Source organism: Neomonachus schauinslandi, chromosome 13 (genome assembly GCF_002201575.2).
Source record: "Neomonachus schauinslandi chromosome 13, ASM220157v2, whole genome shotgun sequence".
NCBI classification, from domain to species: domain Eukaryota; kingdom Metazoa; phylum Chordata; class Mammalia; order Carnivora; family Phocidae; genus Neomonachus; species Neomonachus schauinslandi.
Window position 1 is genome coordinate 55,517,520 of NC_058415.1, and position 16,366 is coordinate 55,533,885.

General features: G+C 40.0%; 2 protein-coding genes across 2 annotated transcripts; one reads left to right on the forward strand and one right to left on the reverse strand.

Moving 5' to 3' along the window:
- Nucleotides 1-4,724: 4,724 nt before the first annotated feature.
- On the reverse strand, nt 4,725-15,546 carry TOPORS (TOP1 binding arginine/serine rich protein, E3 ubiquitin ligase). Its single transcript, XM_021691766.1, has 3 exons — nt 15,387-15,546; nt 13,680-13,874; nt 4,725-8,545 (listed from the first exon to the last, which is right to left on the reverse strand). Exons 1-3 carry the CDS (start codon nt 15,387-15,389, stop codon nt 5,612-5,614), a joined length of 3,132 nt encoding a protein of 1,043 aa, XP_021547441.1. The 5' UTR covers nt 15,390-15,546; the 3' UTR covers nt 4,725-5,611.
- Nucleotides 15,282-15,982, forward strand: SMIM27 (small integral membrane protein 27). The gene is made up of 2 exons (XM_044920785.1): nt 15,282-15,432; nt 15,768-15,982. The coding sequence occupies exons 1-2, from the start codon at nt 15,388-15,390 to the stop codon at nt 15,888-15,890; spliced, it is 168 nt and encodes a 55-aa protein (XP_044776720.1). The 5' UTR covers nt 15,282-15,387; the 3' UTR covers nt 15,891-15,982.
- Nucleotides 15,983-16,366: the final 384 nt, after the last annotated feature.

Sequence of the window (16,366 nt, forward strand, 5' to 3'; positions counted from 1 at the left end):
TGTACTTGGTGTTTGATGAAAAAATGAATTTTACAGACAGAAAAGCAAAGAGATATCCTTTTCCCTAGGAGAGAACTGTTTACCTATCTAAACTGCAGATGTTTAGAGAAGCAGCTTACTCCAGGCAAATACTAGATACCTAATTCTGCCCCCTCGTGTCTATATAAAAGTCCATCATCTAATGTTGTGGCAAACATCACAGCTGCAGCTTCTATGGGGATAAATTTATCGACTCAGACCTTGGCCTAACTGGACTTCCATTTCCCTTACTTCTTGCTTTTCTCAGGCACAGATCCAGTGGATTTACCATCCACCAATATCCTTGCAGATAAAGTAAGAATTTCCTAATTTTCATGACATTGTAACAACCCATCTTTCTGTACTTTTTGAAATGGTCCTATTGTGTGGTTTTCTAATACCTAAGTGGTCCAGGCATTGACTAAAAACTCAGAATGAGAAAATAATTCTTTACTAGGTTTTTATTACGTCTGTACACGTGCCAGCCACTCTAGTGGAACACAAGCACAGTTGTCATACCCATGACACAAGCCCCCTTTTCTTCTCCTTTATCTGCTGCCATCACCTGCAGCATCTTCCCTGTACACTTCCAGCCTCACTGATCACTATCAATTCCAATCACCTTCACCTCTACCCATTCTACTTACTTCCAATCATGCCTAGAATTAGGCACTCTTTCAAGTATTTCTTCAGTCTTCTTACACCTACCTCCACTATATCCACTTGAACCTCATTGGAAAACGAATGCTTTGGTATCTCCCTGTTCTTGAAGTATAATGGTCACCTCATAGCTTCACTTCCTTCCCTACACAGCCCAGATACCAGAATGCATCAATTCAACCATACTCACCAGTATCTCAATTTCCCTTGCCCCTGTTGTTTTATTAGTCACATTCAGCAGAACTCCAACCGTAAGCCATCCGTGTATTCATTCACTGTGGAAATACTGAACACATACTAAATGTCCACCATTAGTTTCTGCTTCTACTCCCACAGTGCTGAATGCTACCAGGACAAAATCACAAATCTTGGGGTCCCATACAATATGCCATGTCTTAAGGGGAGGCCTCAGGCCTCAGCACTCATCAGTAATTCTTAGCTAACCCTCTCTCCATGCCCCTCAGTGGCCATTTTCTCATTCCTCTCCCCAAGCCCAATCTTACTTACAAGCCACCTTTCTCAGAAGTTGGCACTGCTTCCTACTTCATGGAGAAAAGACAGGCTTTACAGTGTGAACCACCTCATCTCAAATACATCTACTCACATTTCTTTGGGCATTACCTTCTTCTGCCACTTTAGAGTAAGATTTGCCTCTGCCTCTATCCATTACCAATTCACTTACCTGTGTTCTGTGCTTTGCCATTCAGGAACTCTGCTGCATCCATTACCACTCTCCTGTGCCTTTAACTTTTCCTGTCCCATGGTCTCCTTCCCAGAAAGCTTGTCTTCCCTCCATTCTAAACTTAAGAAAAAAACTCTCCTTTGATTTTATACCCCTCACAAGCTTGCTTCTGAGCATGGAACCAAAAGCAGTTGTAACCGTGTATCTCGGACTAAGATCTCAACAGGCCAGGCCTTATAAATGGGATGAGAACACCTCTCTAGTGACTCTGGCTCCTTCTCACAAAGTGGCTTTAATAATTACTGCATGTTTGCCTTTGTGACTTTTTTTCCTTTTGCTGAGTAAACATGACTGAAAACTCTGATGGACACATACAGGTAACCTGCAGGCCCATAGAGGCAATTTTATTAGCTTGTTTTGAAATTATATCAAACTTACAGAGAAACTACAAAAATAGACTTCCTATATTTTTACCCTCAACTTTCAACATTTTGCCACAATTCACTTTATCACTGTCTCCATCTACGCATGTAGTATTTTTTTCTGAACCATTTGAGAGTAGGCAACATACACAGTGATCATGATTTAGCTTCCCATGTAGGTTTTTCTAAAGGCATCAATCCCTGGACAGGTCTATATAGTAGTGCCCCCGGCCCCCATCTGCAGTTTTGCTTCTCATGTTTCAGTTATCTGCAGTCAACTATGATTCGGAAGCCTTCTGAAGTCTCTTGAGGTCAATCAATAGCAGCCAAATGCTACAACACAACGCCTAGGTCATTCACCTCATTATGTAGGCATATTACCATCTCACATCACAAGAAGAGTACAAGTTATTTTGAGACTACATTCACATAACTTTTATTATGGCATATTGTTATAACTGTCCAATTCTTATTATTGTTAATCTCTTATTGTGCCTAATTTATAAATTAAACTTTATACCATAGTTACTTATGTATAGAAAATACGACAGTGTTGGGTACTATCTAGTTGCAGGCATTCACCGGGGGGGAGGGGGGGGGATCTTGGAACTTATCCCTTGCCAAGTAAGGGGGTACTAAGTTCTGGTCTCAGTGATAGCACATTATAGTAATTTAATGTTAACATTTCAATTGCACATAGCTTTATGAGCTTAATACTAGAAATGGACCCATGCTCAGAATTCTGATGAAATCTGGTTTGTGAAGAGGAACTCTTCTCTACTTCCCATCCCCTGCCCCCATTGGTGGGAACACCAGGGCTGGCGACAACCCAAACCAGGTTACACATGGTTTCTGGTATCCTGAAGAACCTTCTGAAAATTTTTCTGAGTCTAGGGATGTGCTGACTGGCTCACTGCATCCATACTCACTGGCAGAGGATTGCAATTATTCCCCATGATGGAAGAACTCCCAGTAAGAATGGGCCATCAGCTTACCTGAATAAGTTGTTGCCCCTTTATACATACAGCCCATCATTATTACACATTAAATAGGTTGGGGAGGCCCTTGGATTGGCTCCCACAGAGCTTCCGGAGAATGGGAAGTGAAAGTAAGAAAAAGTTTTCCCGTCGTCAATCTGAGGATTCATGAAGGAGCAAGTGCAAATGCTTGGCTGCATTTCCTTTAACAAAAAAAGTTGCAAAAGTCACAAAAACACTGAAAACCTGAGGTAAGATAAAATGTCTCGTGGACACTGAATTCAGATGAACAGAACAGTGTCAGGCTAAAATCTGACAGAGAGTGGAGCCCTCTGAAAGCAGAAAGCAGGTCTTGGCCAATTTTTAAAATCCCTACCACCTGGTCATCCATCCAGTATGTGCTTCAAGCACTTGTTATGTGAAAGAAAACAGAAGGGATTTACCAGTACACATACATACAGTTGCCAAAGAACTGCAGACTGATGAGAGAACATTTAGTAATCAATTACTACAGAAAGAGCCCAGGATTAATAAAGGAGCAAGTAATTGAGGGGAAATAGTGGAAGAGGGGCACACTTTACCAGAAGCCTCCTTTAGCTAGGATGGAATTCAGTTTCCAGCAGAAGAAAAATCCACATATGAAGGCTCTGCATTAGCAAGGAGCAGCACCTCCACAGACCTGAAGCAGGTTAGGATGGCCAGAGCACAAGTGAGGTGAGAGAAAACCTGAAGATGAACCAGAACCTGATTAGGCAGAGGTATGTAAACAATATTATGCTGGATTTCTGTTTGCTTTTATTAAGTATCCTAAGAATAACAGAAAGTTACTGAAGGATTTTAAATAGGGGAATGAAAAAACAAAAACAATTTTTTAAAATATCTTTTGAATGCCACATCAAGAATGGTTGGAGGCAAACGGGTAGGTGTAGAGCAACAGTGGATGCAGGCAGACCCATTCATTATAAGAGCACAGGTGAGAGCTCATGGCTGCCTGGATTGGATGGTACAGACACATTAGAAATATTCAGTTACCAGGATCTGGGGATTGAATGAGAGGGCCGAAGGAGGAGAATCAAAGACTGGGAAATTTTTGGCCTGAACACCTAAGAGGATGATGTGATGGTGCCTGTATTAAGATGAGTTTCATGGGTTCAACTGAAAACATTAAGATAGGTTTTCACAAATGTTTAACTAAAAATATCACGTAAAATCAGAAAATGAAAGTGCATTAAGTTTTTAAAACTTAAGAAAAAACAAAATCATGTCATAATTTCAAAGTACATTCCTTGATCAACTAACTATAGCCTTCCCGTAATTTCTCAGTGTCTGAGCTTACTAAAAATGCTGACATCAATTTAGATTGTCATTTGTCATTTTAAAAGAATTTCCTACTGTCATGAGGACAAATACAAACATGACCTACAAAGCTTGGTCCCACACTCTTTGCCCTTTAGTTAACTTTGCCTTCTCTTAGTTCTTGGAATATGCTAGACTACTCTTCTGCTTTTGGATCTTTAGACATCTTTTCCTTTGCTAAGAACACCTCTACTCCTAGTTAACATCTACTTGTTTTCTGAATTTCAATTCAGCCATCACTTCCACATGAGATTAGGCCCCCACTGTATGTTCTTATAGGAAATTATGCTTTCTCTTCAGAGAACTTATAGTTTGTAATATTTACCTATGTCCCGTGAAGGCAAGAAGACTGCTTTGTTCTATCACTGAAATCCTAAAAACATAGTATAGAACCTGTCACACTGCAGGCATTCCAACTTCTGTTGAACAACGAATGAATATGGTAGCAAGGCAAACTGAAGGCTGAATTAGACTTAATCCAAGTTCTGTTCTCCCCTGGCAATCTTACTTTAGGATAGATGGAAAGCACTTTGTCATCTCTAAAACAGGATAAAACATAAACATAACCACTATGTTTTAGAACTACCAAATGTAAAAAACAACCACTACTAAGAACTACCAATGTAAAAGAAGTTTGGCAAGGGTTTTTTGTTTTTAGTAAGCTAAATGCTACATAGCTGCATTCTGTTGAAGATATATATTCCTCATAATCAGATTAAAGAACTAAAATAATTAAAGCTGTGCAGTTAAACACAGATCACCTTAAATTTATATATCCTGAACTATTTTCAAGATTTTAGCTCCTCTAAAATAGTTCTTTTTTTTTTAAAGGCAATACTGCATAGGAAAATTTCTGGATTCTTGTTTTAAAGTATTACTATTTTATTTTTTATTTTGTTGAATACACATTTGTTTCACTGGCAGCCCAGATAAACAAGTATATAAAGGAAATATTTAAATTTTTCTTTTGGCAGATGTCAAGATAAACTGTGCAGATTAAAATGCCTCAATTAACCTGAAGAAATGGTTTTGAATCATACAAATTTTTAAGAAGAAAAATAAAGACTGTCCAAAGGGATTCTCCTAGCTTATAACACATTTCCAGAATAACTCTCAAAAAAAAAAAAAAAGAAATTCAAAAATACTCATTGACTACTTTAAAAATATGTCAATACCATATGGCTTTATGAAATAACTTCTAAAATTTATATTTTTTTTATTTAAAAAGGATCCCAAGTTTTAAATAAACTACTAGCAGTATCACTTTCCTCACTTAAAAGTGCGTATCTCTGAGGGTAGGACATACATACTTTTCGAACAAATAATGATTTTTACAAATTTTTAACACACACAAAAAAAATCACTTAAAATATTTTTAAGAGGGAAAAGAGCTTTCACCAAAAGTCATCTTTAAATAGACTGCAGTAGATGACACTGTTCTTTTTTCTTTTTTTTTTTAATACCATCAGAATTCTCAATGAGATGCTTTGGCAGTTTTAAGACATATCATGGTCTCTACCAAGAGACACTGACATTAATGATGTCCGTGGAGATGGCAATTGCCTTGATGGCTCAGTTTGAAAAGAGATATTACTGGGCTGATTCTCCAAATCAGAGGCAAAAGTACTCTCTTCTCTTACGTCAAGAGTTTGTTCAACTGAAGCTGCCTGGAGTGGAATATTATCCATAGTTTTGTTGGCATTATTCAAGTTGTTATTAAGTGTGGTAATACTACACTCCTTGTCTAGGATGCCAAATTCATCTTCTATTGTAACTACCTCTTTAGCTTCAAATGGTTCCAAGGGAGGAGGCAAAAACTCATTTTGTAGAGAGTCCTGAGGACCACTATTGTCACATTCTGTATCCTCCTTTACTTCTGAATCCTTATCACTATCACTATCAATGGTAATTACAACTGGCGAACGTGAAAGATTGTCCCCATGATGTTTCTTATGTTTCTTCTTGTGCTTCTTCTTTTTCTTTTTATGATGTCTAGTTGTATCAGTAGCTTTCCCTTCATAAACGATCTCTACACTTAGGCTCCGGGTCCTCCTTTTTTTCCTCTTGTGTTTTGTCTCTCTGTCTGATGATCGGCTGTCTGAGAAGCTGTCACTCTCATTTTTGTGGCTGCCATCCAATTTTGATGAGGATTTTTGGTAATGACTTTCCTTTACTTTAGAAGCAAATTCACGAGAAGGTTGAGCCACTTCATTAGTACCCTCCAAATGCCGTGTCTTGTATTTTCGTTTCCCTCCCGGCTTTTCATTTCTTACCCAGTCAGGCCCCGTAGATGCAGTCTTTGATCTATTACTGGATAGGCTCCTTGATCTATGCCTTTCATAGTAATAATACTTTCTTTCACTGTGATTATTTTTTTTCCTAGCATTTGTTCTTTCAGAAAAGGACTGAATTCTAAATTCTGGACTTGAAGATTGTCTGGAATAATGAGCTCTGGACAGAGTCCTCCTCCTATAAGATGATTCATAGCCATCCCTGTCCTTGTTTCTACTATAGTAAGTATACTCCCACTTATATCTGCTTCCATAATTATTTCTTAAATAATAACGATCTCTATTTCTGCTCCGTGATCTTCTTTTACCATGATCACTGCTACGAGATCTTGATCTGCTGGTGCTTTCACTACTGAGAGAGAGAGTTTGGCTTCTTCTTGACCAACTGCTATCTCTAGTTCTTGATCTCTTTTTGTCTCTTCTACCTCTAGGTCTGCTACTCTCCCTGCTTCTGGACCTTTTGCTTTTCATCCTTTTCTTCCCATGATGCTTTCTACGATTCTTCTGATCATGCCCACTTCTACTCTGGGAACGTGAATCTGAACTTCTTGATCTTCCCCTCCTCCTGTGTCTACGGTTATATGGGGAATATACTCTGTCTCCTCTGATAGATGAGCTCAGGTCTCTGGGAGACGACAAGGACATAGAGTGTTTCTCTTCCTTTTTTGACTTGATTCTTTTACCAGAACCACAGTGACCTTTATTCATTTGCTCATCCTTTCCAAGGACAGAGCGTGGAGATGAACATCTACTAACATCACTATCACCAGAACTGTAAGACTGTTCTTGCGTCTTCACAGTCTCCATTTTCTCATAAGAGCCTAACTCCTCAGAATCAGAGGACAGTTCAACAAGTTCTGGGGTCCTCTCTGCTAGTGGTTTAACAAACCCAACAATGACACAATTATCTGAAGAAGAATCACTGTCATTATTTAGGTCTTCATTAGTTTGTACTCCTTGTATCTGAGATGTGGCTCTTCCTGTTACAAGTTCTTCATCTGAACTATCAGAAGTATTTAAAAGGGAAGACATGGCAGCGTGCACCTGCTCTGAGCTTGAGTAAGATGGCCCTGGAGTTTCATCATCCCATGGTGCCTGACTAACAGTGGTTACATTGATATCCAACTCTTGGGTCTCAGCTTCATCAGGAGATATTGTTATGACTGAAGAATCAGAATGGCTACCTTCTTCATATGAAGGAGCAGGGCAATCATAATTAGCATGCTGGTCAAAAGCTGCCATGTTAAAAGGAGATCGAGCAAAACTGATAAATTCATGTATAAAATGCTCAGTCCGATTAAGTAGAAACGGTCTTAAGTCAGACACAAATTCCCGACTCTCCAAGTCATAGCGAGTAACATTACTCATGATGATGTGCTGGACGATATTCACTAAAGATCCATGAGCTCCAAAAAGAACTGTAAGTTCACGTTTTAACCAGGGGACTAATCTGTGAAGGCAAGCTGGATTTCTACGGAAAAATTCAGCTGAAATATCCCTGCAGCGACCACCATCTTCAATATTTCTAACACGGGCACCAGCACGGTACAGAGTTCGTCTAAAATTAATAATGTCCTGTTCTTGAATTTTCCGCAAAGATCTTTCATCTGCAGTAGTTGGCCTCCTAATTGCAATCTGTCTCATAAGTTGAGGAATTTCACCATTTCTAGGTCTTGTTGAAATGCCTAACCCTTCAAATAGTACTCCACTATCTGGTGGAGTTGTTGTTCTTCTATTCATGGTATTATTAGGTGAATAAACAGAAGCACTTCGATCCCTTGTCATAGTTGTACGATAGCGAAATCGTGGAACATCAGGGGTAGCAAAAGAACCATTATATGAAGGCCTTAGGACATACTCCTTGAAGTCATCTTCTGCCCTCACAGAATGGAAAATAGAATCAAAGGGCTGTTTACATAGTGGACATTCAGCTTTGTTTTTTGACCACTCCTGTACACAGCGAAAACAGAACTTATGTAAACAGCGATCTAAGTAAGACACATTATCAAATCTATCCAAGCATATAGGACACTTAGAATCAGGAGATGCATCAGCTGGTACTGTCTGTTGCAATTTGCTAGTACCAGCTTTAGGTGAAAAGTTGTCCATTTTAAATTCCTTAGCAGCTGATGCCATTATCTGTAAAAGGGAAAAAAATACATCAGTAACTGGATAAAAATAATAAATCTGAAAAAAAAAGTGCAAATAATGACTGTGAAACATACTTTGGTGAAAATAGTTGAGTAGCTCATTATCCTCGTAATATGAAGGGGCAGTGTAGCACAGCAATATAGTACTTAAAACACAAACTCTAAAGTTAGATATTTCCTGGGTTTGAATCCTCGTTCTATACCAGCAGTGTGACTATGCACATCAGCAATAATAGAACCTGCATCACAGGGTTTATGAAGATATAAAAAGCCCTTAGAAAAGGTGCCTAGTACATAGTAAGCTCTCAAATATTCTGTAGCATTCTATTCTTTTAAAAGAGAATTTAATGGAGAAATATTTAACTGAAAGTAACTGAGAAAAGAAAATCTACCAAGTACCCATGTATCCAACACTCAGATTTAACAACTTAACATTTTCTCAGGGCTATTCCAATTTTTTTTAAATGTCCTCCTACCCTTCTCTAGAAAACAAAAACCCAAAACACCACAGTCCTCAGCAGGTGTTATTTCTATGTATGGTTTTAGATCTTTCATACATATGCCCTGAACAATACAGACTACTGACTTGTTTTATTTGTGGAAAGCACTGTATATGCACCTTTAAAAATAACTGTAGTGAGATAATTTGCATACCAAAAAGTTCACGCATTTAAACCAATTCTGTTTTAGTTTAGTTTAGTTAGTTTTTAGTGGAAGATTCTTTCACACACACAAAACTTATCTTTTAGTGAAGACTAAATTAAATAGTAATTGTAAAAGCATTCAAAGATAGTTCCTGACTCCTAGCAACTACTGCGTACATGTTAGTTGTTGTTATTATTACTATGCTATTGTTACACTACCATATTCAATTCCTCACTGATTCCTTAACAGCATCCCTAAAAAGCCTTGCTTAGCTTTTTTATTTAAATCCAAAGTCAGCCACAAAGTTTCTTGAAATCATGCTTCCAGGGCCGTTCCCTTATTTTTTCCCACAAGGATTGCTAAAATGTTAATGATTAGTTTTGTTTTCTTTAACTTTATCAGTTTATGTTGACCCATAACTTTCAAAATAATTTGCCAGAGCTGAAATTTGGTGTGCATCACATTTTTGGCCTTGTTATCTTATAAAATCACTCTTTAGCTGCATTCTGTACTAATCATTGAGTATATATTAAGTATTTGCTTCTTCCTTTATGTTTCCTGGGCCTATTATTCATCTGTCTCCACCTCTTCTATCACAGGAAGTTCCATCGTGGTCAACTGCTAGCAGGTTAGTCAAATAATAGAATTATAACTTTCTAAACACTGGCCATACCTAACTCTTAACAAAAACAAAATCCATAACAAAAATTCATGACTGTGAAATGTAACTATTTCATCATGGTTTTCATATTAAACTTAAGAGCTCATCTAGGGCATCTTAACTTTCTCAGAGACATAACTTAACTGGAAATCAATTAATGCTGAACGAATGCTTCTTCAGGCATCCAAGTATTTCTAGTCTTCCATTTTCTAGACTAGAAATAAGAAATCACCACTGTTCTTAAACAGCATATAATTATAAACTGCTTTTATTAATATATTGAACTATATACAATACTAATGGTTAATATATTTAAACCTTAATATTACATAAATTTCTGAGCATTTCCCCTTACTTCTAACACTTTTATTCTCCCTCGGAGGAAAAAAAAAAAGCCTAAAAATAAAAATTTTTAGGATCACAGAGTCTGTACATTAGGGGAAGGAAGAGTGGAGAGGAAACTGGGTAGGTTATCAGAGAACCTGGATTGAAGAACAGGTTTCCCCTAAAACTAACTCTTTAAACTGGAGACATCCAATTAGATCTAGATTTCAGTTTGCCCCTCTATATAATAAAGGAATTTTTAGACTTTTTCAAAAGACTGGTGAATTTAAAGTTAATACATTGTATCTTAAGTTGTGTCTCGTAAATATAGAATTTTAGTGCTTACTGAACATTTACAGTTCACATAAAAATTATAAGCCTGAATGCATTTTATTAAAGGAAATTAGTAGGTAGTAAACTTGAAGTTCAAATAAAACAAAATCTCAACTAAGTAGAATTTTTTTTTAAAAAATGGACTCTTATGGGCGCCTGAGTGGCTCAGTTAGTTAAGCATCTGCCTTCAGCTCAGGTCATAATCCCATGGTCTTGGGATCGAGCCCCGCATCGAGCCTTGCATCAGGCTCCCTGCTCAGCGAGGAGTCTGCTTCTCCCTCTCCCTCTGCCCCTGCTCATGCACTACTCTTGCTCTCTCTCCCAAATAAATAAAATCTTAAAAAAAAAAAAAAAAGGAATCTTAGTCTTCCCTTCCCTAGTTTTATAAGCCCGTTAACCACTTTGACAGCATAGCATAAAGCTAAAGGATGATTAGTAATATCATCCATAATAGATAAAAAGAATAGAGTTGTATTTCTCACAGTAATATCTTTATATATGAAGAATGGTATTCATCAGAAACATCAAAAAATGGCAATGAATGTACATCATCAAATAAGAGATTTACTCCTTCAAAAGCATCACTAATGCTAAAATTAAAACATTTGCTAATGGGGCATCAGGCTGGCTCAGTCAGTAGAGCTCGTGACTGACTCTTGATCTCAGGGTCATGAGTTCAAGCCCCCCATTGGGTACAGAGATTACTTTTTTAAAAAATTTGCTCAAGTATTTGCTGAGATACAAATGAAGTAGGATTACCATATGACTCAAGAATTCAAAACCTATCCAAAAGAAATGAAAATTTGTCCCACATAAAAACTTGAGTGTGAATATTCATAGCATTTGTCGTAAGAGCTCAAACGTGTAAACAATCCTATCAACTGATGAAAAGATAAATAAAATGTGGTATATCCATACAATGGAACATTATTGGGCAATAAAAAAGGATGAAACACTGATACATGCTACAATAAGGATGAAACTTTTCATTAGGCTAAATGGAAAAAAAACAAGTCACAAAAGACCACATGTTGTATGATGACAATGTCCAGAACAGGCAAATCTAAGGTTGGAAACAGACTGGTGGTTGCTGGGGGAGGGAGAGGGATTACAAAGTTTATTTCTGGAATGATGAAAATGTTCAATTATAGTTGCACAACTCTTTAAATATACTAAAACCCATTGGATTATATACTTTAAACTGGTGAACTTTACAGATAGAATATAAATTATATTTCAACAAAGCTGTTTTAAAAATAAAAATTAAGACATAAAATAGGAATGGCTAGGAGGCAGATTAAGATTCGCAGGTTTACAAATTCTGGGTTTAGATAGTAAAGATGGACCTGATGGTAGATTTAGTGCTCAGGTTCTAGAAGCCTGCAATAAAGGTTTCTCTATCTTAACACTCTAGGAATTGGGACTTTAAGTTAATTTCCCCATAGGCATAAAGATGAAATCAATTCTCCTGATCCTATTTCCTTAACCACCTCCCAAATTATAAATAAAGTTTACCATCTTTAGGATACAATGATTAAGCCAAACCTTCTCCAAATTTTCAAATCTACTGGCTTTAACAGAGATAAGAATCCTTCCTGTCACATTTTGGGGGAATTTCAGATAATTAACAACCATACTTACCTAGGGAAAAGGATGAGAGGGAGTAAAGAATCAAAAGGCTGGACTCTAAATTATAGACTGGACATTTAAAGATGGTGCTGATTACATACAGGGAAGTGACATTAATTCTAATGCAGAGCCAGGGTTGAAAATCAAAAACCACGTACTAATGGTGTGATCTGGAGGAAATCATTTAATTTCTCAAAACCTTAAATTTTCTCAATTCTAAAATGGGTTAAGTACCAGTTCCCACCTGAAAAGCTGGTTGTGTGAAGGCATATATTCTATGTAAATTTTTAGCACAGCAATTAGCATGCAGTAAGAATTTAATACTGTTTGCCCACGATATGTGAAAATAAAGTTAATTTTAGTCCTTTCCATCACCTATAACTGATTATAAAGATCCAGAAAGATGACAGCCTGTAACAATTTTTTTAACATTATTACTCTATTTAATATATCCAAGCAAAGTGGCTACAAAGGGTTCACAAGTAGATGAACTAGAATAAACCCCAAGTATTAAAAATAATCTGGGTCCTATCTCTCATGACCTTTGAGAACATTATATTACTGCAATTTAATCACCAGTTCCAAAAGATCATACAGATCTTACAGGATCCACTGACCAGATCCTATAAATATGAACTCCAATTCCAATCATAAAAAGAACTGCTTGGGAACCATTCCCCGCTAAACCCACTCATTCCAGCTAAGCCTTGATTGTTTTTGGCTGACTACAGCTTTGAATTTCATTGACTAAAAACAAAACAAAACAAAAAGAACCCAACCCTCACCATTAACTTAAATGTCGGGTAACTCTTAATTTAACTTAAATATTCTTGAAAATTACCTACCAAAAATTCTGTTCACTTTTGCCCTTAAAACACTGTTTGCTCCATCTCAGTACCGCCCCCTTCCAGTCTAGGAATCAGCAGCCCACGAGGAAAGCTGAACTGGATGGATGGAGAAACCACAGGCAAGCGAGCCCAGCCCACAATGCGTAACACAGCATAGACAACTCTAAGAGTCACGGTGATAGTGGCTTCCTTGGGTTAAGAACGGCCACCAGCCAAGATCGCAGATAAATCCCACGTGCATTACATAATCACAACCAACTAAAACAATGTTACTCCCATTGGACAGGCAGACAGTGAGATTAGGGCACCTAACCTAACTCTGGCACACCTCTGAGAGAGGCGATACCACGAATGAGACACGAACGTTTTGTTTTATGGGTTTTTTTTTCCCTCCCAGAGACCAAGCTCTTTCCAGTACACCGCTACGCTCGTGCCCCTCGGGAGAGCTTCTAGGAAACGCAACGCTCCCCCGCCCACCCGCACAAATCCACAGGTGCGCCACCGGAGCCGCCGGCCCGCCGGCCCGCCGGCCCGCCCGCTGGGAGCCCCGCCCCGCCGAGGCCCGGACGGCCCCTCAGGCCAAGACCGCAGCTCCCAGGTCCCTGGGCCTCATTCCAGGCCGGGAGCGCCAGCCCGCCCAGCCCTTCCGACCCCGGCGCCCCATTGTTAGGGATCTCACTCACCTCGGAGGATACCGGCGCAGTCCCGGCTGGGGCGCTCGTGCCAAACTCCCGGCGGCCCAGAAAGCTAGGTCGGTGACGGCAGGACCCGCGAAGGCGTACCCGGCGACTTCTCCGCCGGCCTTCGGGAGCGGGAGCAGGCGGGGGCGCTTCACCCTCCTCGCGAGACAGCGGAGACCCCGGCGGCTGCGGCGACCCCTGTGACGTAAAGCGCTCATCACCAATGGCAGCTTGGGGGACGGCAGCAGAAAGCGAGACCCACTCCGCAAACCCCCGCGCGTCAAAACACAACACCCGCGTGCGTAACGCATGCGCGGTAGAAGGGCGCCGGGACTGAGGGCGGGGCCTAAAGTGCTCGGCCAAGCCCGTGCCCTTCCCCCACCGGCCCCTCCATTCCTGGAATAAGAACTACGAGAGACCCTCCCGGGCACAAATCACTGCCATCACTATCATTCTTGTTACCAGTAGTTTCTGGGGGTTACAGGAGTAATACTTAGTATTCCCTCCTAAATTACCCGGAAAGCACGATAACTAGCTTGGTCTCATTTAAATCTCACCAAACTCTGGGAGAAGTTACTAAAATTATCTTTAGTGTATAAAGGAACTCAGTTACTTGAAGTGACCGCCTCCGGTTGCACAGCTAGGTCATAACACGGGGATTCGAATGCAATCCAAAGCCAGAACCCAACCAGTGTCCTACCCAGTCTTCATAAAGAAATCTACTCCAGTCTAGGGATAAACAGGGATTACCTAAGAGAACAGGACCTTAAAATCTTCCCAGGACAGACGACATTTTTCTTTCAAAAGAATACTTTTCCCCTTCCCCATTCCCCGGAATCTGGATTAAAAACCTCTTTAGGTGTATCTGAGATGTATAGAGACAACGTCTGAGCCTAAAGCGGCCCACTGCCCCACCCTACCCACAGGCCTCAGATGTGAGCGTCCCAAACATTCTAGAGCTAAACTAGGTATAAACAGCCCACGTACAAAATAACGTCTTTGGCTTATTATCCGATACGTGCTACCGTTCTAAGCACACCATAAACGCTCAAAACACACTTGTTGATTAGCAGGTACATTATGCCAAGTAATTCGTGCTACGTTATTTCTTCTTAGAAATACCATTTACATCCACAAGCCATTGCGTTCTCAAAGACTTGTTTCTTGGGGGGCTCAATTAACAGGCACTCCCACAACGATTCGTCGCTGTTATATAAAAGTGGGTGGTACTCTTGTTTAAGTCAATGATGACTATACAAACGTCTCTCTGTATTATGTGGAAACAAATAGGGAGGAAACGTTAATCCCTCCAGCGTTAGAAGCCCGTGTAATATTTAAAATGATTTTTTCAAATAAAATTTTAAATGCTCACGACGGTACATCTTGCGTGAATACCGCACTGCAACTGAAAGAAGACCGGTTCGCAAGGCACGCCCATCTAAGTAGCAAAAAAGGTCATTTTTAACATGTTTTCTCCTTTATCCCATCCCCTCCCTCCACCGCGAGCTAGGGCCCCGTATCACGTGAGCCCGCCCCCAGCTCCGGGCGGAAGAGGCCGGCCGGGCTGATGGGAAACGCTCCCGGAGGCGAGGGGCGGGCGCTTGTGCCCGGCTGAAAGATGGCCGCCGCCGCTCGGCAGCCGCCGCCCCGGGGGTTACTCTAGGGCCTGCAGTTTCCCTCCGTTACCGCGGGTCGCCGCCGCCAACTTACCATGAAGCCAGTGAGTCGCCGCACCCTGGACTGGATTTATTCAGTGGTAGGTCCCTGGTCTGGCGAGGCTCTACGGTGTCGACTCCGTAGGCCCGCAGGCGGAAGGCCCCCTATTTCTTCAGCGGCCAGAAACTCCAAAATCCATTCCTGTATTAAGGCTTATCACTCTCTCACCTCGACTCCGCCTCTTCCTGGAAGACACGCTCTTCCGCTTCTTACGTAAGGGCGGCTGGGTGTACTCGCCTCCGGAACCCCATTTATTCGAGTTTTTCACTGAAATTCCCACCTTAGCAATGTACGCGGCAACCTCTTGGGGCGAGGGGAGGGAGGCAGGTATCACTTACAGTAATTTTTTTAATTTCCGCTCTTGCTTTTTTTTAGTTGCTCCTCTCGATCGTGTTGCTCTCTTGGGGATATGTCATCTATGCATCAACAGTGGCCGCACGACGACAGCTAAGCAAGGAATACCCAGACAAAATCTCGGGGATGGATGAAAATTTCTAATTCCTCTGGATTTAATTCTGTGCACGCAGTCCTTTACCTGATGCTTATCTGGCACGTGTCTAGATTTAAAGTAAAATCCATTATGCAAAGTTTCCAAAGTTATTTTTGCAGTCCTTTGTAATAACCACTAATCTGCTAATTTTCACAGAGGTTTGTCTTCTACATTCTTACATAAAACAAATCAACCTAGATCTGACAACATGTGAGTACTGGATCATAGGTGGAATGACATGCTTTTCAACCTAGAGTTTCTAAATAACCTCTTAAAATGCCTCAGACAGTCTTCTCTAAAAGGGGGTGCAATTGCTGTTCTTATATTTGCTTATTGCAACATTTCATTCTGTTGCATACCTTCACATAAGATTAGATTAAGTACTGTGTAAGAAAAAAACTACCATGTGACTACTTTTCTATCCTGTTTTTCAAGTTAAGAATGGCCAGAAAAAGGTGATCACTCATATTTCTTTAGCTTATCC